Source organism: Rhea pennata, chromosome 1 (genome assembly GCF_028389875.1).
Source record: "Rhea pennata isolate bPtePen1 chromosome 1, bPtePen1.pri, whole genome shotgun sequence".
NCBI lineage: Eukaryota > Metazoa > Chordata > Aves > Rheiformes > Rheidae > Rhea > Rhea pennata.
In genome coordinates this window covers 75,322,533-75,338,306 of record NC_084663.1, presented here as the reverse complement: position 1 = coordinate 75,338,306, position 15,774 = coordinate 75,322,533, and the positions used below count along the sequence as shown (strand labels likewise).

At 34.7% G+C, this 15,774-nt stretch overlaps 1 protein-coding gene across 1 annotated transcript in view; it reads right to left on the bottom strand.

Moving 5' to 3' along the window:
• Positions 1–2,384: 2,384 nt before the first annotated feature.
• BMAL2 (basic helix-loop-helix ARNT like 2) overlaps positions 2,385–15,774 on the bottom strand; it is a 34,282-nt gene continuing 20,892 nt past the window's right edge. The window contains exons 10-17 of the mRNA XM_062592085.1: positions 14,412–14,652; positions 13,318–13,424; positions 12,586–12,736; positions 11,630–11,685; positions 10,711–10,819; positions 5,427–5,514; positions 4,670–4,778; positions 2,385–3,808 (exon numbers count right to left, since the gene is read on the bottom strand). Coding sequence (XP_062448069.1) covers positions 3,672–3,808; positions 4,670–4,778; positions 5,427–5,514; positions 10,711–10,819; positions 11,630–11,685; positions 12,586–12,736; positions 13,318–13,424; positions 14,412–14,652 — 998 coding nt within the window. The 3' untranslated portion in view covers positions 2,385–3,671. The remainder of the gene's footprint in view (positions 3,809–4,669; positions 4,779–5,426; positions 5,515–10,710; positions 10,820–11,629; positions 11,686–12,585; positions 12,737–13,317; positions 13,425–14,411; positions 14,653–15,774) is intronic.

The following is a 15,774-nucleotide window of genomic DNA, read 5'->3' as shown; positions in this document are numbered from 1 at the left end:
CTTATATGATTTATGTAAAAATACAAAAAAGCAGCAAAAGACTAAGTGAAAGAAATCAGAAGTTAGGGTTTGGGCAGAAGCAGCATTGCTTATGCAGGAAGAAATCCCTCATTTCAGTTCAGACCACAAATAGGAACACAGAACTGCCAGGGGTCACCAAAACACTCAATTAGCCTTCTGCAGTTGGGACTAAATCAAATTTTCCAACACACTAACGTGCATAAGATCCACAGAAAAAATCCAAACTACAATATGCCACAGAAAAGGAAGAGCAGGAAACAAAGCTCTGTTTTAGATCCATGCAACTGCACTGTGTTTTCCTGAGAACTCCAAGGGGATCCAAGAAACAACTGCACCTTATAGTGCAGAGAAAGGATTCTTCCCCTCTCCTCAGTAACTACTGTCAATCACTTTAACAGGAAATACAAAATTAAAGTTTGATATACTGACCTCTTTTCATGATTTCTCACTGTGAGACATGGTGGTATTCCAAAACACTATGTTAAATCTCTGCATCAAAAGTTGCTTCAAGCCTGGCTGCAGTCCACCTCTACTCTTGACTCAGCCTGCTGGTAGCCAACAGATTATTGCTTTTAACCCAGGAGGAATACTTTCTCGTTCAAGTCATATCCCAGATGATATTGATCTGTTCCATATCTTCCTTCCCTTCTCCTGATTCTGAAAAGAATTCTCTCATGTTTTCCTGTCAACACAGGTCTCGGTTTCCTGGAGGAGCTGTTTCTTCTATCAGAACTCTTCTCCCATCAAGCTATTCTGATCCCTAACTCCATAAATTCTCTCAGTAACAAATCCATTGACTCATCTCCAGTTACAGTCATGGTAATTAAGCTTTTAAGGGCTCATTAATACTTGCTTTATCACTCACCTTGCCCACTTATGGCAAGACTTTCTTTGTAAGAACTGTATCCACACACTCCATTTGCTTCTGCTGCTGCTCTGAGAGCCTCCTTCAGGTACAGGCCATGGGTGCTCTCCTTTCCAGAGACAGCCTGATTGGGCTGCAACATTGTCTTTTACTAGGTCCTAGAAAACACGTTAGTTTAGATTACAAAGTTATCCTGGCTGGCAAATACTGCCCTGAGCTACCAAAACCCACATTAGCTCAATCTTTCTGTTTATGTTTGTAAGGAATGAGCTCAGGATCTGAAGCCTGGAGTGCTTAATGTTTAAATTCACTGACCAGGTAGAATTAATCCTCAGACTCTTAAAACAGTGCATCAAAGGTAATATTGTATTAACCACATGCACTGTTATATTGTACTGTTGTTGTATGTTGTACTGTTATATTCAAATAAGCACAGAAGTACCTTAACTGTATTCAAAAATTAATATTAATTTTGCCTCTTTGTTCATCACAAATATTTAAAAGTAACTTTTTGTGTAGGACAGCTTTAAATCAGAAAATTTTGCAAACAGTAAATAGAAGATTTGATAAATTAATTGAGAGCCACAATACTGATCACTGATTGCAGAAGATTCAAGGTTACTTTTTTCTTTTCATTTTTTAGGGAAATTCAAGAAGAATCTGAAAAACAGTGGTTTGATTCTGAATGGTTATATAAACCTTGTGAAAGAATTAACATACTTGTTCAGTAACAAAATCTGAATAATTTTCAACTAATTCAGTTAAGAAAGAAACTTCGTGTCTGGAAAGTTTAAAGTTATTTCTTTATTTCTCTGTGTTAACCACAGTATTTCTTGTTTTATTTTAATTTTAGCTTCATGCTCAATCAAAAGCAGAGAAAAGAGAATTTGTAAAGGAATGCATTTTGCAATAGCAAAATTGAAATTTTCAGTTTTCAATTACATAAATGGAATTCAATTCTTAAGAAAGTATCTGTTTATTTTTCTCAATTTGCTCCATAATATTGCTTAAAATTTTCATTGTGTGGAAAAAACAAAACAATTTACTCCAGTAAAGCTAGACAACAGATCATTTTGGCCCTATGCAAAAAAAATACAAATAAAATAATAATAATGCAGGAAATTGCATATACGTTCAATGGAAAAAACCTACACTCAAAAAAAAAAAAAAAAGAAAGAAGAAAAGAAATTCCAATAAATCATTCTAGAACACTTGGGCCAGATATAACCAAAAAAACTGACAAGTTCCAAAATGTCTCATATCTGTGAGATATATAGCTGCTCCATTAAAACATAGCAGTCAATGTGTGACAAAACCATATATCCATTCATGAAAGGGTAGTTATTCAACAGCAGAAGTGTGACATCTAGTGGTTACCTACAGAAGTCACCTATTTGTTCTTTAAATAAAGTTATACACACACTTCAGTCTTTGTAAAAAAAGATTTAAAACAGGCTGCCTTTCCCTCACTGTTATTGTCAAACAAATGAAAGAGCGCTTATGATTGTACCTGTGTTCAAGCTTTAATGTTTGTAGTAAACGAAAATATCCAAACATCTCAAATCTTCCAATGTTTTCCTTTCATTATCTGAATTATTATTTTTTATGCTATAGTCCATTGATGCAAAAATTCTACCTATACCTACAGTACCAGAGATAAAAGATCCACTCTGGATACTAATGTTAAATTGTTCTAATACAACCTATTAAGTGCCATGTTCCTGGGTGATCAACTGTAACTGGGATACAGGCCTTGCAAACCCTGTCCCCCAAAAGATCATCATACACAGCATTTACTTATAGAGCATTATATTACACAAAAATATTTTAAAAAGTTACAAACTCAAGTAATAGAAAACCACCTTAATCTCTCCAAAACACAGATACTGTAACAGATACTATATAACTCAAACATTTTCACTGACAGACACTGATATCCTTATTCAGAGACCAAGACAATCTATCCAAATTTCTCTAATTAGCCAATAATCTGTAGTGAGACCAAAGTGCTTTATTACAGTTACAGTATTACTTTTCTTTGGTTATAAAGCTTTGTCTCTTTAACAATACTTTATATATAATACAGTATAATAATTTTTTCCCATCTTTTCTTATACCTTTGTTATGTTTGCCCACTGGGGCAATAATTTTTTTTTCAAAACCTTTTGATTTTTATGACGATCTAATTCAAATACTTGTTCCCAGAATTGTATGTTCTATTTTTACATTTGACTACAAAAGTTGCCCTTCCAAAAAGAACAAGGAATCACTGCAGTGTTTAGGAATTAAACACCTTATCTTAAAACTTCAGAGTGCGCAAACCATCATCTCAATGAAATTTAATAGTTACAAATACGCTAAAACTGTGTAAGTACAGTACATTCTACAGAAGTAACACAGATAACCAATACTTCCTTTTGAAACAAAAAATAATTACAAGCTTTTTAAAAGTATTAGAACTAAGAAAAACAAATTCCTGTACACTGTACAGTATCTTTTGGTTAAAGTTTCTTAGCAAAAATATAATAATAATATCTTTTAAGCATTCCAGTTACATATGGTTCAATATTAAAATTTCAAGGTTCTCCATCATGAAAAAAATATTATATTTTTCCATAGGTGCAGCAGAAACTGTCTCTCTGTGAACAAGGTTTAAGTATTTAAAAATATATAGATAGTAGTATGAATTGAGATGAAATGTTAAAAAATTATAGTACAGTACTGAGGATGTATGGTTGTTGTGCATTAAAAACTTTACACTCCTTCTTATTATGCAAAAGCAACACTACAGAGCCCATTGTATATCACTTAGTTCAGCTGGATCCCCAAGTCCTCCATCAGCCTCCAAGTAATTCATGAGAGCAGTCATAGCAGTATCATCATTTTCACATATTGCATCAAAGTCCAGCTGAGAATTACCACCTAGAAAATTAAAACATTTATTTTTGTAGTACAAAGCATGAAGAATAAGCTAACTTTTAAAACTTGTTTTTAAACAGCATCTGCCTTTGAAGTCAAGAGAAAATGTTTACATCCAAGTGTTCATACAGATCAAGTAATTCAAATAATTGCTGTTAGCAGACTGTCATAAAGACACACATAACTTGATTTTAAAGACTCAATCCTTGCCAATGCTTTGGTCTAGCCCAACCTGCCAGCTAATACAAATTGTATCCATGCAGTAAAGTTCATATCACTGAAGCAGAAAACTGCTTTCCAGTTCGTGTCACTTCAGCGGGAAACATAATCACGTGCCTGAATTCTTGTCTAATGTACTACGCCGGAAGAACTTCTGAAACCTTACAAACTGCTATGTGTTGGCTCCAGAAATCAACTCCATACTCTCAGCCTTTAACAAGGGTAAGGTAAAGTAAAGTAAAATATTTTAGTTTAAACACCAATGAAAAATCTTGCCTTGCTTATCTTGGATAAATGCTTTTTCAAATCCTTACTTGAGGATCAGCATCTGTACTTTTTTAAATTGATATAAAGGGCTCATAGCTCAACTGGAAGAGAGCTAAAGTTTTAAATAAATAAATAAACCTCTAGTAACTGATCAATAAAAGAAGATGGGAAAGTTTCTCAAGGTTGAAATACAGGCATAAAAACTGCTTTATTAGCATTTTGTCTTTCATGTTAAGAGTAACACCATGATACTCACAGATCTCTTAAAACTTTACAGTTTTGAGTGTACCGCTTTACAACAATGTATAAAATTATATCATTTGTAAGAACCATCTTGCCCTGCATCCCCTAAAATAATCAAAACAGAAATAATCTTACTGAGGAGAGGTTCAGTACTAGGAAATGAAACAGCACCCTGGTTTTGTTCTGATGTCTCTAGAACTTCTGTTTCTGAAGGACACAACTGAATCAACTCTTTATTTGGCAGCTGGAAGAACAAAAATAGTAAAAGGGATAGAGTTAAAGCCTAAATTTTATTACAATTATTACAGAAGCATTATAAATTGCTGTCAAAATGTTAACAACAGAGCAAATAAAATATGCACTGGAAGGTACATACACTACATTTAAAAATCCATTTCTGAAAGGGTCACGTAGCACTGGATTTGGTTTAAATACACGTTAATATTTGCACAGCTGTTGAAGCTACTTCACAGTGATGGCATCTGGTTTCTCAAGGGTCTAATTCATTATCCAGCAGATAAATCCAGTGCAACTGGCACATTTTCCATGTCCAGTACCATTATCTACAAATTCCCAGTCACATCACCTGTGTTAATGTCAATACATTCTAGTTTAAAGGCAAAGCAGCAAAAAACCTCATACCTCCTATTCAATTGTTGCTAGACTAGTGCTTCCAAAGCACTAAAGGTAATTTGAAACTACTTAGACTCATTCTGTGATGATAACAAGATGCAAAATAACAGAAATTATATTTTTATAATTCATGTAGTTTGATGCACATAGAACCAAGAAGTACGAAATACATGATCCTGGACACGGAAAATGTGTAGCTTTGAGCTATCTGACAGTAATCTTTTACTTTTAGATTTTTATATGCAGTGGTAATACTCACATTGCTGCAGTTTACAGTTAAAACTGGAGAAGGTGACTTCCTCAAGAGATGTGATGGACTTAACTTCCCAGATGGTGAAGAATGCAACCTAAAATTATATATGTATAGTGGATTTATTTTTTTTTTTTACGATCATATTGATCATAAAATGCAAAATGGTCTGTGTGCTGCAGAACCCACCAACATCCTCCTATCCACTGAGAAAATATAAGCAAACTGATCCAAGACAACGTTGTCTTAAATTCTCCTGTAGACTTTAAATTCTCCAGGTACAGGTTTTGATAAAACAAAAAAACAGAAGTGACCAATAAAGACCGTGGGTTGTAATTTCTTAAGCATACTTTTATTTTTCTTTTGAACCGTCCGTATTGACAGACCAAAGAGTGGCAGGTATCACAAGTAAGCACACTGCAACACACAGATGCATTTTAAAAAACAGAAAACACAATGTAAGGAAGCTTTGCTAAATGGTGGAGGGAAAACTAAGAATATCTTCTCATATTCCCTCTGTTATTGTTACATCTGTCTTTCCGTATTTTCACTAAATTCCAACTATAAAACAAAGATCACTTGTCTGTTACTAGAATTCTTTGAGCTCCTGCCCATCCTCTCTCACTGAACATGCCAGATATAAAACTAACAGTGAAAACACCACACTTGTGCCCTTCAGACAGCTCACTCCCATTTTCCCCTACTCACTCTGACTCTCTAAGAACAAGACTATAAAAGAAGTGGGGCACTCTGGATGCTTTACTAACTATCACTTGCTCAGATCCAAAATGTGGTAAGGAATTGGATACAATATTCTTTTTTTTTAAAAAAAGTGAGTAAATAGTATATCTTAAACAAATCTAATTATTTGTGCAAAATCTTTATTAATTCTCTACATTCCAATATCAAATGCACAATCTCTAAAAACTAGGACACGGACTCTAGACAGTATAGGGATTTTAGACTGCCTTAGTGAAACAATCACTCATCAGATACTAAACCAATTTAGATATGCTCATAAGTAGAGCTGCATACATAGTCCTGAAATCTTTTAAAACTTAATGATGCTTAAGGCTCAGCTTGAAAGTCATCTGTCTTAGCAACACTAAAAAGTACAGAGAACAGATTCAGGTAGTAAGTGTACTCATTCTATTTGGTTAAGTTTGTGGTCACAAAGGAAGAAAATGGTGTTTGATGAAACAGAGCTGGCATTATCTCATTTTGACCATTCCTTTGTCTAATTTTGATTCCCTCAGCATGCACAACACAGTAACTTGGTTTCATATGAGATATGAAGAAATAGCATGAAGTCTTATTCTGCAGCTGAAAATAAATACAGCATTGTTCTCTGCAATGGTTTCTGAAAAGTGAAATATATCTGGGTGCAGGTAACTATATCTGGACATCTCCAGAAAAATCCTTTTATTACTGATGAGGCCTTCAACAGCCATTTGTACTTGTGAATGTTACAGAAATAAAAGCATTTATTTTCTCCTGAGATACAGAACTATAGGATAAATATGATGCCAGAGATTCTACTTATACAATGCTATTGCTCTTTTCCATAACCGGATGAAGTGCCTCACTTTGTGTCAAATAGTTTACACATCCCAGATGATTTTGCTCTTAAGTCTTTTCTTTCATCTGCATAGCAACTTCTTGGGCTTCAGCAGAAGTTTCTTTCTCAAAATTTCCAGTGTTCCTGGACAACTAAGATCACTGAAACAAACATATCTGCTCAAGACCAAAATGGTTCAGATTGCTGTGGCTGATGGAGCTGGCAAGTCAAACATTTTTCCTTTCAAACTATTGTGACATTCAGTCTATTAGTTGTGAAGTAAGATGACTGTTCCCCCAAAAAGCAACATATTATTGTTTCATCTGCTAGTCAGTACTCAAGGTGTGAATGTAAACGAGAAAAACACTAAGTTCAATCAATCACTTGAAGAATGAGACTAACCTGATGCAGCTTCTTGAGGTGAGTATGCATTTTAGCCAGCATTTTCACAAGTATTTGTCATGGAAAGTAGGATTCCACCATTCTTTGAATATTAAACTTGCCCTGAATGGGGTCTTCTGTGATTTTTATTTCTTCTAGCATCCTACTTTTTAAATGAGAAGCAAGCCTGGACTATCACTGTGATCACATTTTTCTGAAGAGATGCTTTGGTAAGTCAGACTGGAGTAAATGTCCTGTTGCCTTAAATTGCTGCTCCATAAACCAGTAAAGCCACGCTTTACTTATACAGTGTAATCAAGACATCTACAACATGAATTTCAGACAGACATATGGAGGTAAGCATCATCAACAGCTTCTAGCTTATGACAAGCAGACAGAAAGAAAAATGATGATAGTGTTAACAGTATCAAAATTGAGTTTCCTGATACATAAACTCGACATCTGTAAGGTCTGTTGCGCACTAGAAACCTCCGATGATCTTCTGGGATCTGGAAGAATACAAAATAATAAGGATTCTCCTGAAGAGGCCTCAGTCATCCTGCCTTCACAGTAGAACCAATTTCCATTTAAGCAGACTTCTTGGGGAGGGAAAGGAAAAGAAAAAAAATAAAATAAAAAAAAATAAATAAATAAAAGAAAGAAAGAAAAAAGGCCACCTTTCCAAAACATTCCCCTCAAACTGGGGAGATTAATTCAGTACCATAATCTCTGCTCTAAATTCCAAAATTCTGTCCATCAGGATGGATTCCTGTTTCCTAAGGTGAAAACAGATATATTTTGCTCTCTTGTGATCTGTTGAAATCTTGAAACTTGAGACTTGAAACAGAAGAGAAATGGGTTGATTTGATCTTTATGCAAAGCTTAAACTTTCCCTCCGTTCCTTAGGAAGATGCTGTTTCTGAAACTGTTGTCTCTGTGGTACCATAAAGAGAAAGAGTATTGCTTGAGGTTCTTAAAAACAAACACAAAAACTTCAAGGGGTAGCTTCCAAGAACTTTCTCAGGCATGCATCCATTCCTCCATCATCCAGTAAATTTATTATTCATGTAAGTAATAGACTGGTTCCATTTAGTTGACGACATGGATCATCACATGGATGAGCATTTGCAGTGAAGACCAGGTGATCTTAACCAAGAACATCTCCTTGCTGAGTTAACTGACACCTCTAGAACAAGAGTCAAAATTAAGCTCTTGGGGAATGCCTGGGTATTAGTCAGAGATGAGAACTTCTGCCAACTTACTCTGGTTTTCACAAAGATTTAATAAAAGCAACCATCTTTCCTGTAGGCAATACTGATTACAAAGCATTAAGCACAGTATTACCAAAAATGTAACATCCATCCTTTTTGCTGAGTGCATCTGTCTTTTTTCCCCCATTTGTTGTTGCTTGTGGTTTTCTTCCTTCCGACTTCACTGCTGGAAGGTGATTCCAAAATACTGAAAACTGGGTAAGAAGCATCATACTACTAGGCTCAGTCCATTGTTTCCACTGTTTCAGAAAATTAAATAGCATTTTCTGATGAAGAGACAGCTGAGAAGGCAACTATGTCATCAGGAGATGATCTACAATACTGGATTTCATAGAGATCTTCTAATATCATTTCTAATAACTTGTTGGACACTAGTAAGAGAAGTCTTTCTAAATTGGAAGTACAGGCTAACCTGGTCTAATCAAATCCACTCTAAGGTTTTATCCTGTCCTCTTTCAAGAGGTGGGACCATATAACAACATTATTGGTCAGTATCCTGGTATATTGGTACGAATTACGCTTGAACATATTCATCATTTCATACTTGCATTATTCTGTAGAACAAATCTTGCATTTCCTCTATAATTATGGCTACAGTATGTTTGTACAGTGTTTTCTATTTACTTAGAAATGGTCTCCTTGGAATGTGTGTGAAATGACTATCAGAGTTATCAATCAACTAAGTCTGGAATTTTGAAACAGGTTATTCTGACCTTGGTAAATATGGAACAGAAAACTCCGTATCAGTGCACATAGGGAACTTACATGTCCTAGAGGAAACAAAGAAAAAAAATAGGCTTTGCTCTTCTGTCTCAAAGAGAAAGAGGTTTATCCAACCTGGTTCTGATTATGTATTTTGTTTGTGAATCTCACAAAAGCACTTCAGCTACTACTGAAATAGCAGAAGTTGAATATGCCATGGCATATGAAACTATTCCTGACACCTCTACAAGCACTTCCAAAACTGGTGCATTCCTTACTGGAAGATTTAACATTAATATGGTCTTTCAGGTGTCGTTGAAAAGTGGCACTGGGAAGATTTCAGTGGGAACCTGACACACACTGCTATACAGACATAAACAATTTCTTGGCACTTCTTCAGCTGAAAGAGGAGGGCCTGAGGGATGACTTCACTGGCCAAAGCTGACACTTAAATGTCGTGCCTTGTCCTGATGAGATGATAGTACCATTATGCTATACTTAACCTTAACAAAAGAGGTTAGATCTTCTGATGAAGTGTTCATACCTGAAAAAGTTGTGATTGAAAAGAGACTTTTTCAGTACAGTTCACTCACACTGCGCCCTGAAGTCCTGAAATCAGCTAACTCAGAGCCTTTTAAAAAGTGTTCTTTAACAGCAAAATGTTGATATGGTACAAAGTGCTAAAGAGTAATCTCTCCCTTTGTAAGCAAGTCAGGCACCACCATGGGCGCACAAAACAAGATATGCAGGATAAGGCAAGAATATCAAAATTATCTTTCTTCCATTGGATTCTCATTGCTATGCTGACATACCTATTATGCTGGGAACCTACTAAAACTTATTACAAAATAGCTAAACTTTAATTAACAGTTTAAATCTTGAATTGATTTAATTGACTTGGAATGATGAAGTGAGGTTTCTTAATCTACAGCTGAACATTGAGAAGGAATTGAGCTATCTGGGAGGCTATGAAAGTGTTCCACTGGGCACTGTTTCAAGGCAAATTCTGCTCATGGAGCAGCTCCATTAGAAAAATACAAACTCTGTTCACAGGCAACTAATTCTCCATTCTCCATTTCAACATCAAGTGAAGAAGTTGCATCAGAATAGCTTTTGAAATCATGATTAAATAGTCCTTTAATTAAGGAAAATTTCCTGCCCAGAACGAAACCATTTATCAAGGCCAGTGATCTGTATGGCCCGGCAGAAGGCTCATGTTAGGCTGTTATAATTGGTATCCTGTAAATGCACTTGTGAATCAAAAAAATATTTTTAGATGCAAAATAATAAAAATGGAACTTGAACAACCCCCACATAATCACTTATACTTCTTTTCCATCTTTACTTAAAAGCCTAGTGTAAGATTTTAAAATGTTGTTACCTTTGTAATTCTAATATTTCATTTGCAATTTCAGTTCCTATACTTCCAGCACCAAGAACTGTTCCAGAGGACATTCCAGGTACACTTACTAAAGACTGTTTTGTGGTATCTACAGTTAAAAAAAAAAAAAAAAAAGTTTACAGCAGTTTTATTATACAACAAATAACAATCACCTCAAGGATTCACTTTAAAGTGCTTTTTGTTCTGTATCTCTTATTTTTAGAAATTAAATTCCTTAAGACTAATCTTACACATGGTAGATTTCTTACAGAGATGTTAAGAATCTCGCTCAAAATAAAAAATAAGTGAATAATGTAATTGTGAAAATTGCTGATCTTCACCAATAAAATTATTTAGTTTTAAGCACTACCACCTCTACTCTCTCTCACAGATAATGCAAAAAGCATGAGAAAAATACTTGGATTTTCACAAACAGGAAACAGTTATTCAAAAGAACAACTTCAAAAGTGAAAATAAACAACTTTATAGCAAGATGAAAAAGGAAACAGCACATACAGATCAGATTCTATGCACATCCAATAAATGTTAAAAACACGTATCAATATTATCCTACATTATGTTTTTAAAATCAGATAGTACAATCAAATAAGCCTCATTTCCTTGGAAAAACAGGCAAAATATGAAAAGGCTCTGTGATAGAAGCACAATACCCTATTTTTTGATTAGCAAAACCTAGCTATAGTAGAATTTGCTAGAAGAAAAGGAGATTCTACAAGCCCTTCTGATGACTATTACGTGAATTAGGATGCTGTGAATAACCATAAATTGTCACTTTGAAAGAAGTAAATCCTCTCACACAAAACAACCTAGAATAAAAATCTGCTAGACAGAGTAAATCTAAAATGGTAATGATTGATCAGGACATGCACCTATGATAATCCTAAGAAACGACACTTGCCTTCTGCAGACTGGGAACCACTGGGGACCAGTTCTTCAGCTGACTCATTGTGACCTCTGAGATTTAAACAAACAAACAAAAACTCAGCAACTTTGTCAAAGGCAAAATGAAGCATAGTTGTGTTTGATTTGAATCATTACCTCAAATAGTGTTAAACCCAACTCCCCCAAACTAATAATAAAATAAAATATTCCTCAAATATTTTAATGTTCAATCCTTTGCACTATTGTTTCTGAAGCACTGGGTGAACTATTTATTTCCACTTATTCTCAATAAAACAGGCTAATATAGCTGTCTGTGTTCCCTCACAAGACAATAACGCTGCCACTTTGCCTTCTAGGAGGTAGAGCAGTTAACTAGAAACAACCTTAACTAGAAGAACTGCTCCTTCTGCCACTAGTTGCTGCCCACCTCCCGCCTCTAGACAGCTGCAGATGCCTAGATCTCCAGGGCAGGCATATGTGGCATTTGGCTGTTGGGGCAGCACTGACTGCTTCAACTGCTCTGCGCCATCTTCTCAGGAAAAAAGGTCATGGACAAAATAAGTGGACCATGTTGAATGAACCGACTACAAGATGAGGGAAAGACTCCTTGACAACTTGGTTTAATGGAAATAAAATATACCTGTCTACTTTGCCAAAAAAACTCCAGTCATTGGTCAAGACCCACAGTATCTTTTGAAAAATTTAAATTACATCTCCACTGTCAGGCACAGACAATGAAAAAATAACAAAAGAATGAAATACAAAGTCCAACAATTAATTTACTGTTTCATAGACTCCTCACTTGCAACCAATTTGGAGATTCTGTCCTTTTTGTCCTGCCACTCTACCACTTTATGCACTTTTCTAGTCTTGGTCTGCTTCTTAAAACAGGCTGCGTTCTACTACTAATTCTACTGCTAATTGTAATCAAGACAAAAATTAACATGGAGATCCATATCATGAATTACTTACAATACCACAGTGTTGTTTGACACAATGTACTCCAACTCTTTGGTCCACGGATTCATGAAACTAAACCACTGACTCTTTAAAGTAACGAAAGTCCCATCTTTTGCTCTAAACTTGTAGGAATTCGTAAATATTTTTTCTTTATTCTGCAATACTAGATAAGAAAGAAAAGGTATAACTACAGTATTTATACTTAGGAGAATAGAGTTAAGTCTAAAAAAATGTTTTATAACATAAGAAAAAGTGTTCTATAGGTAGAAATAAAAATCAAACAACGAAAGAAAAAAGACAGGACCCCTAATGAAATCAAACTGCATTTTCGGTAATATCATTAAACTAGAGCCCATGTACTGAGTTTCTGAAAACTACTGGTAAGAAGACTTCCGATTTGGTGAACTTTTATAATCGGTGTCTTTAATAATATGATTAGGCACATTTGCTCTTCAAGACTCCATCTTCATTCTTATAAAGAAGAATTGAAGCAGAGGGCTGAAAGAAGCATTAATGATATTTCTTTGTGACTAATGCACTGCACCAAGATCCAAGACAACAGAAGCTTCTCATTGGTTCAATCAGAGGCTCTAGTGGGCATGTCTTAATGTAGAAGCAGAAAGGGCCAATGTTAAAACTGTTTACTTTTATTAATTCCCAGCTTCTGAGTTTTTGATTTGTACTGTTTTCACACAGCAGTTACATGTAGTTCTATGCAGTCTGTGATGACCAATCATTCTGTACCTTCTTTATGTTTTTCAGCTAGATGATTGTGATCATCTTGATGGCAGTACTCGTAACAAGAAGTTCCTAGAAGCTCTTGTGGCAGATACCCTAAAATTGCTGTTGCACTGTTAGAAATAAAAACATGAACTACAGCGGATTCAAACAACTGCAAAGCTTGTTTTCTTCAATATCAGATAAAGCAGAAGAAAAAAACCAGATGTTGTGTTCATGTTTGGGGAAAGATACAGCACTAGTACAGCTCTAAAACAAGATAGATTGACTGCAGTTTACCTTGGATCCATTTGCAATGAATAATACAGGATATAAAAATCTTTAAATAAATGGCAATTAGAAGATAAAATAACAGCGTTTAATCATGCACACCACTTGCATACACAATTTTAATGCAAACAAAGTACATATGGTTATTAGATCTTCTGGCTAGCTAATAAGGGCACTGGTCACAGGTAATGAATGATTAAAAAAATTTAATAGTTGAATTTTGCTCTGCTACTTTAAGGAATAGATTTAAACTGATGCTTTTAAATGAAATAAAATTATTACAAGCAATAAAAACTTTCTAGTGACATTAATCAAATCCAAAATAAGAAGTGGCAATATAATATATACCACAGGTAAGAGTTTGTTTTAGAGAAGTTCAGAAAATATTAACTTTGCTTTCACTTCTAATGAAATAATTTGGTATCTCATTTAGACATAATGCATTTGTTCCAAATAATAAGATTCTAAGAAGCAGTAATTTTTGATTAAGTCTTAATTACTTGCATACAAATATAAATCATACATATAGATATGCAGCTCTAACATGAGATGTTTCTTTAACAAAAAAACAAACATGAATGCATTTTATGACTTATATTTTAATCTTGGTAGCCTGCCTTTTCCTATAGGACAATATACCTATTCTACACCATGTTTTATGTATAACAAGAAAAAAGCCCAACTATCCGCAGTTTTAGGAGGCACCACTCTTTGCACAGAACATCTAGAAATTCTATCCTGCTCAAAAAACAGTTCTTTGTGACAGAAAATACTAGAAACCCAGCTACTGATGTCATCTGCATTCCCCTATTAAAGAACAAAACGCTTACCGCTGATCTACATAAACAAATTTTCCATCCATGGCAAATCGTGTAACAAATTCTGTTGCTTTGACTTTTATCTCTCCACACCTTTGTGGAACAACATAAGGGTGTAACCTCCCAATTGCAACAAGACAGTTAAAATTACTACTGTCTTTTTCTACATCATTTTCTTCTTCCACTCCCACCTCATTAGGAGACCAGTTCTTCATATATCCAGTACAGTGAATGGTACAGTACTTTCTGTGATCTAGTAAAAAAATGAAACAAGCAGTTATGGCTCAAAATGAAATTTATATTTCTGGATTATTTTCACCATAAGATTAGCATTTTGATTTTATAATTACCTACAACAAGGTACAAATGCAAAATGCTGTAAGTAATTTTACAGAGCATTTAATTAATTAATTTTGTACTAAATTTTAGCTTACCTGGAGAGAGCACTTCTGTATAGTTACAGGTATTGTCAGTTCAAACACATTCTCACAGAAGAGAAAGCAAGCCAACAGTCTGGTAATACACAGATCACTTTCTCTTTCTATGGTTTCACATGTATTACGAATTCAGACAAACTAGAGAGACTCTCCCCATAGCTTCCAGTTCAACCATTTGTCTTGCAAACACTATGACCATAACATATTCTTACTGCAGCTGCTAAAAGAAACTTCTGGGAAGAATGGAGGAAGAGCAACACAAAACCTATTTATGTCAGGCTTCTGGATTTTTCAATTTTCTGGGACCACAAATATGAAAAAAGTAAAGTCCCTACATTATAAGATACACTGTCACTCACTCCTGCAGCTGGTAGACCTATACCATGCAAATACTCTCATATATTCCCAAGAGTAGAGATGATATACTGTCTTACATCGTTATCCTTCCAAAAATTACCAAAAGATTCTTGATATCCATATTCTGAACAAACTATGCTTTCCATAAATTTAACTGCATCTACTCTATCAGCTATGGAAACAGTGACTTTGTCACAGACTGGCAAGATACTCTTCCATCAACGCTGCCTTCCTGAAACACATTTATAAAAGTTAAATTTTTATCTCACCAAGTCAGTTGGCACATCAAGAGAGTTAGAATTCTATTTCCTTACAACGTCAGATCTTTTTAAAAATTTACTCTTGAATGGTATTTATCAGTAATAACATGTTACATTAAAAATAGTAGCAAGATTTTTTTTAATGTCAATTTCAGCACTTCTGCAAATATCAATATTAAGGTGTTAAAAAAGAGCTAGTAATTAGGTCTAAAAAGGAAAATTCATCCACTGAAAGCTCAAAAAGAATTCAGTGCTGTACACGCATGCCAAAATATGAACTAAATTAAAATTACTGGAAAAGTAAATGGAATTACACTGATT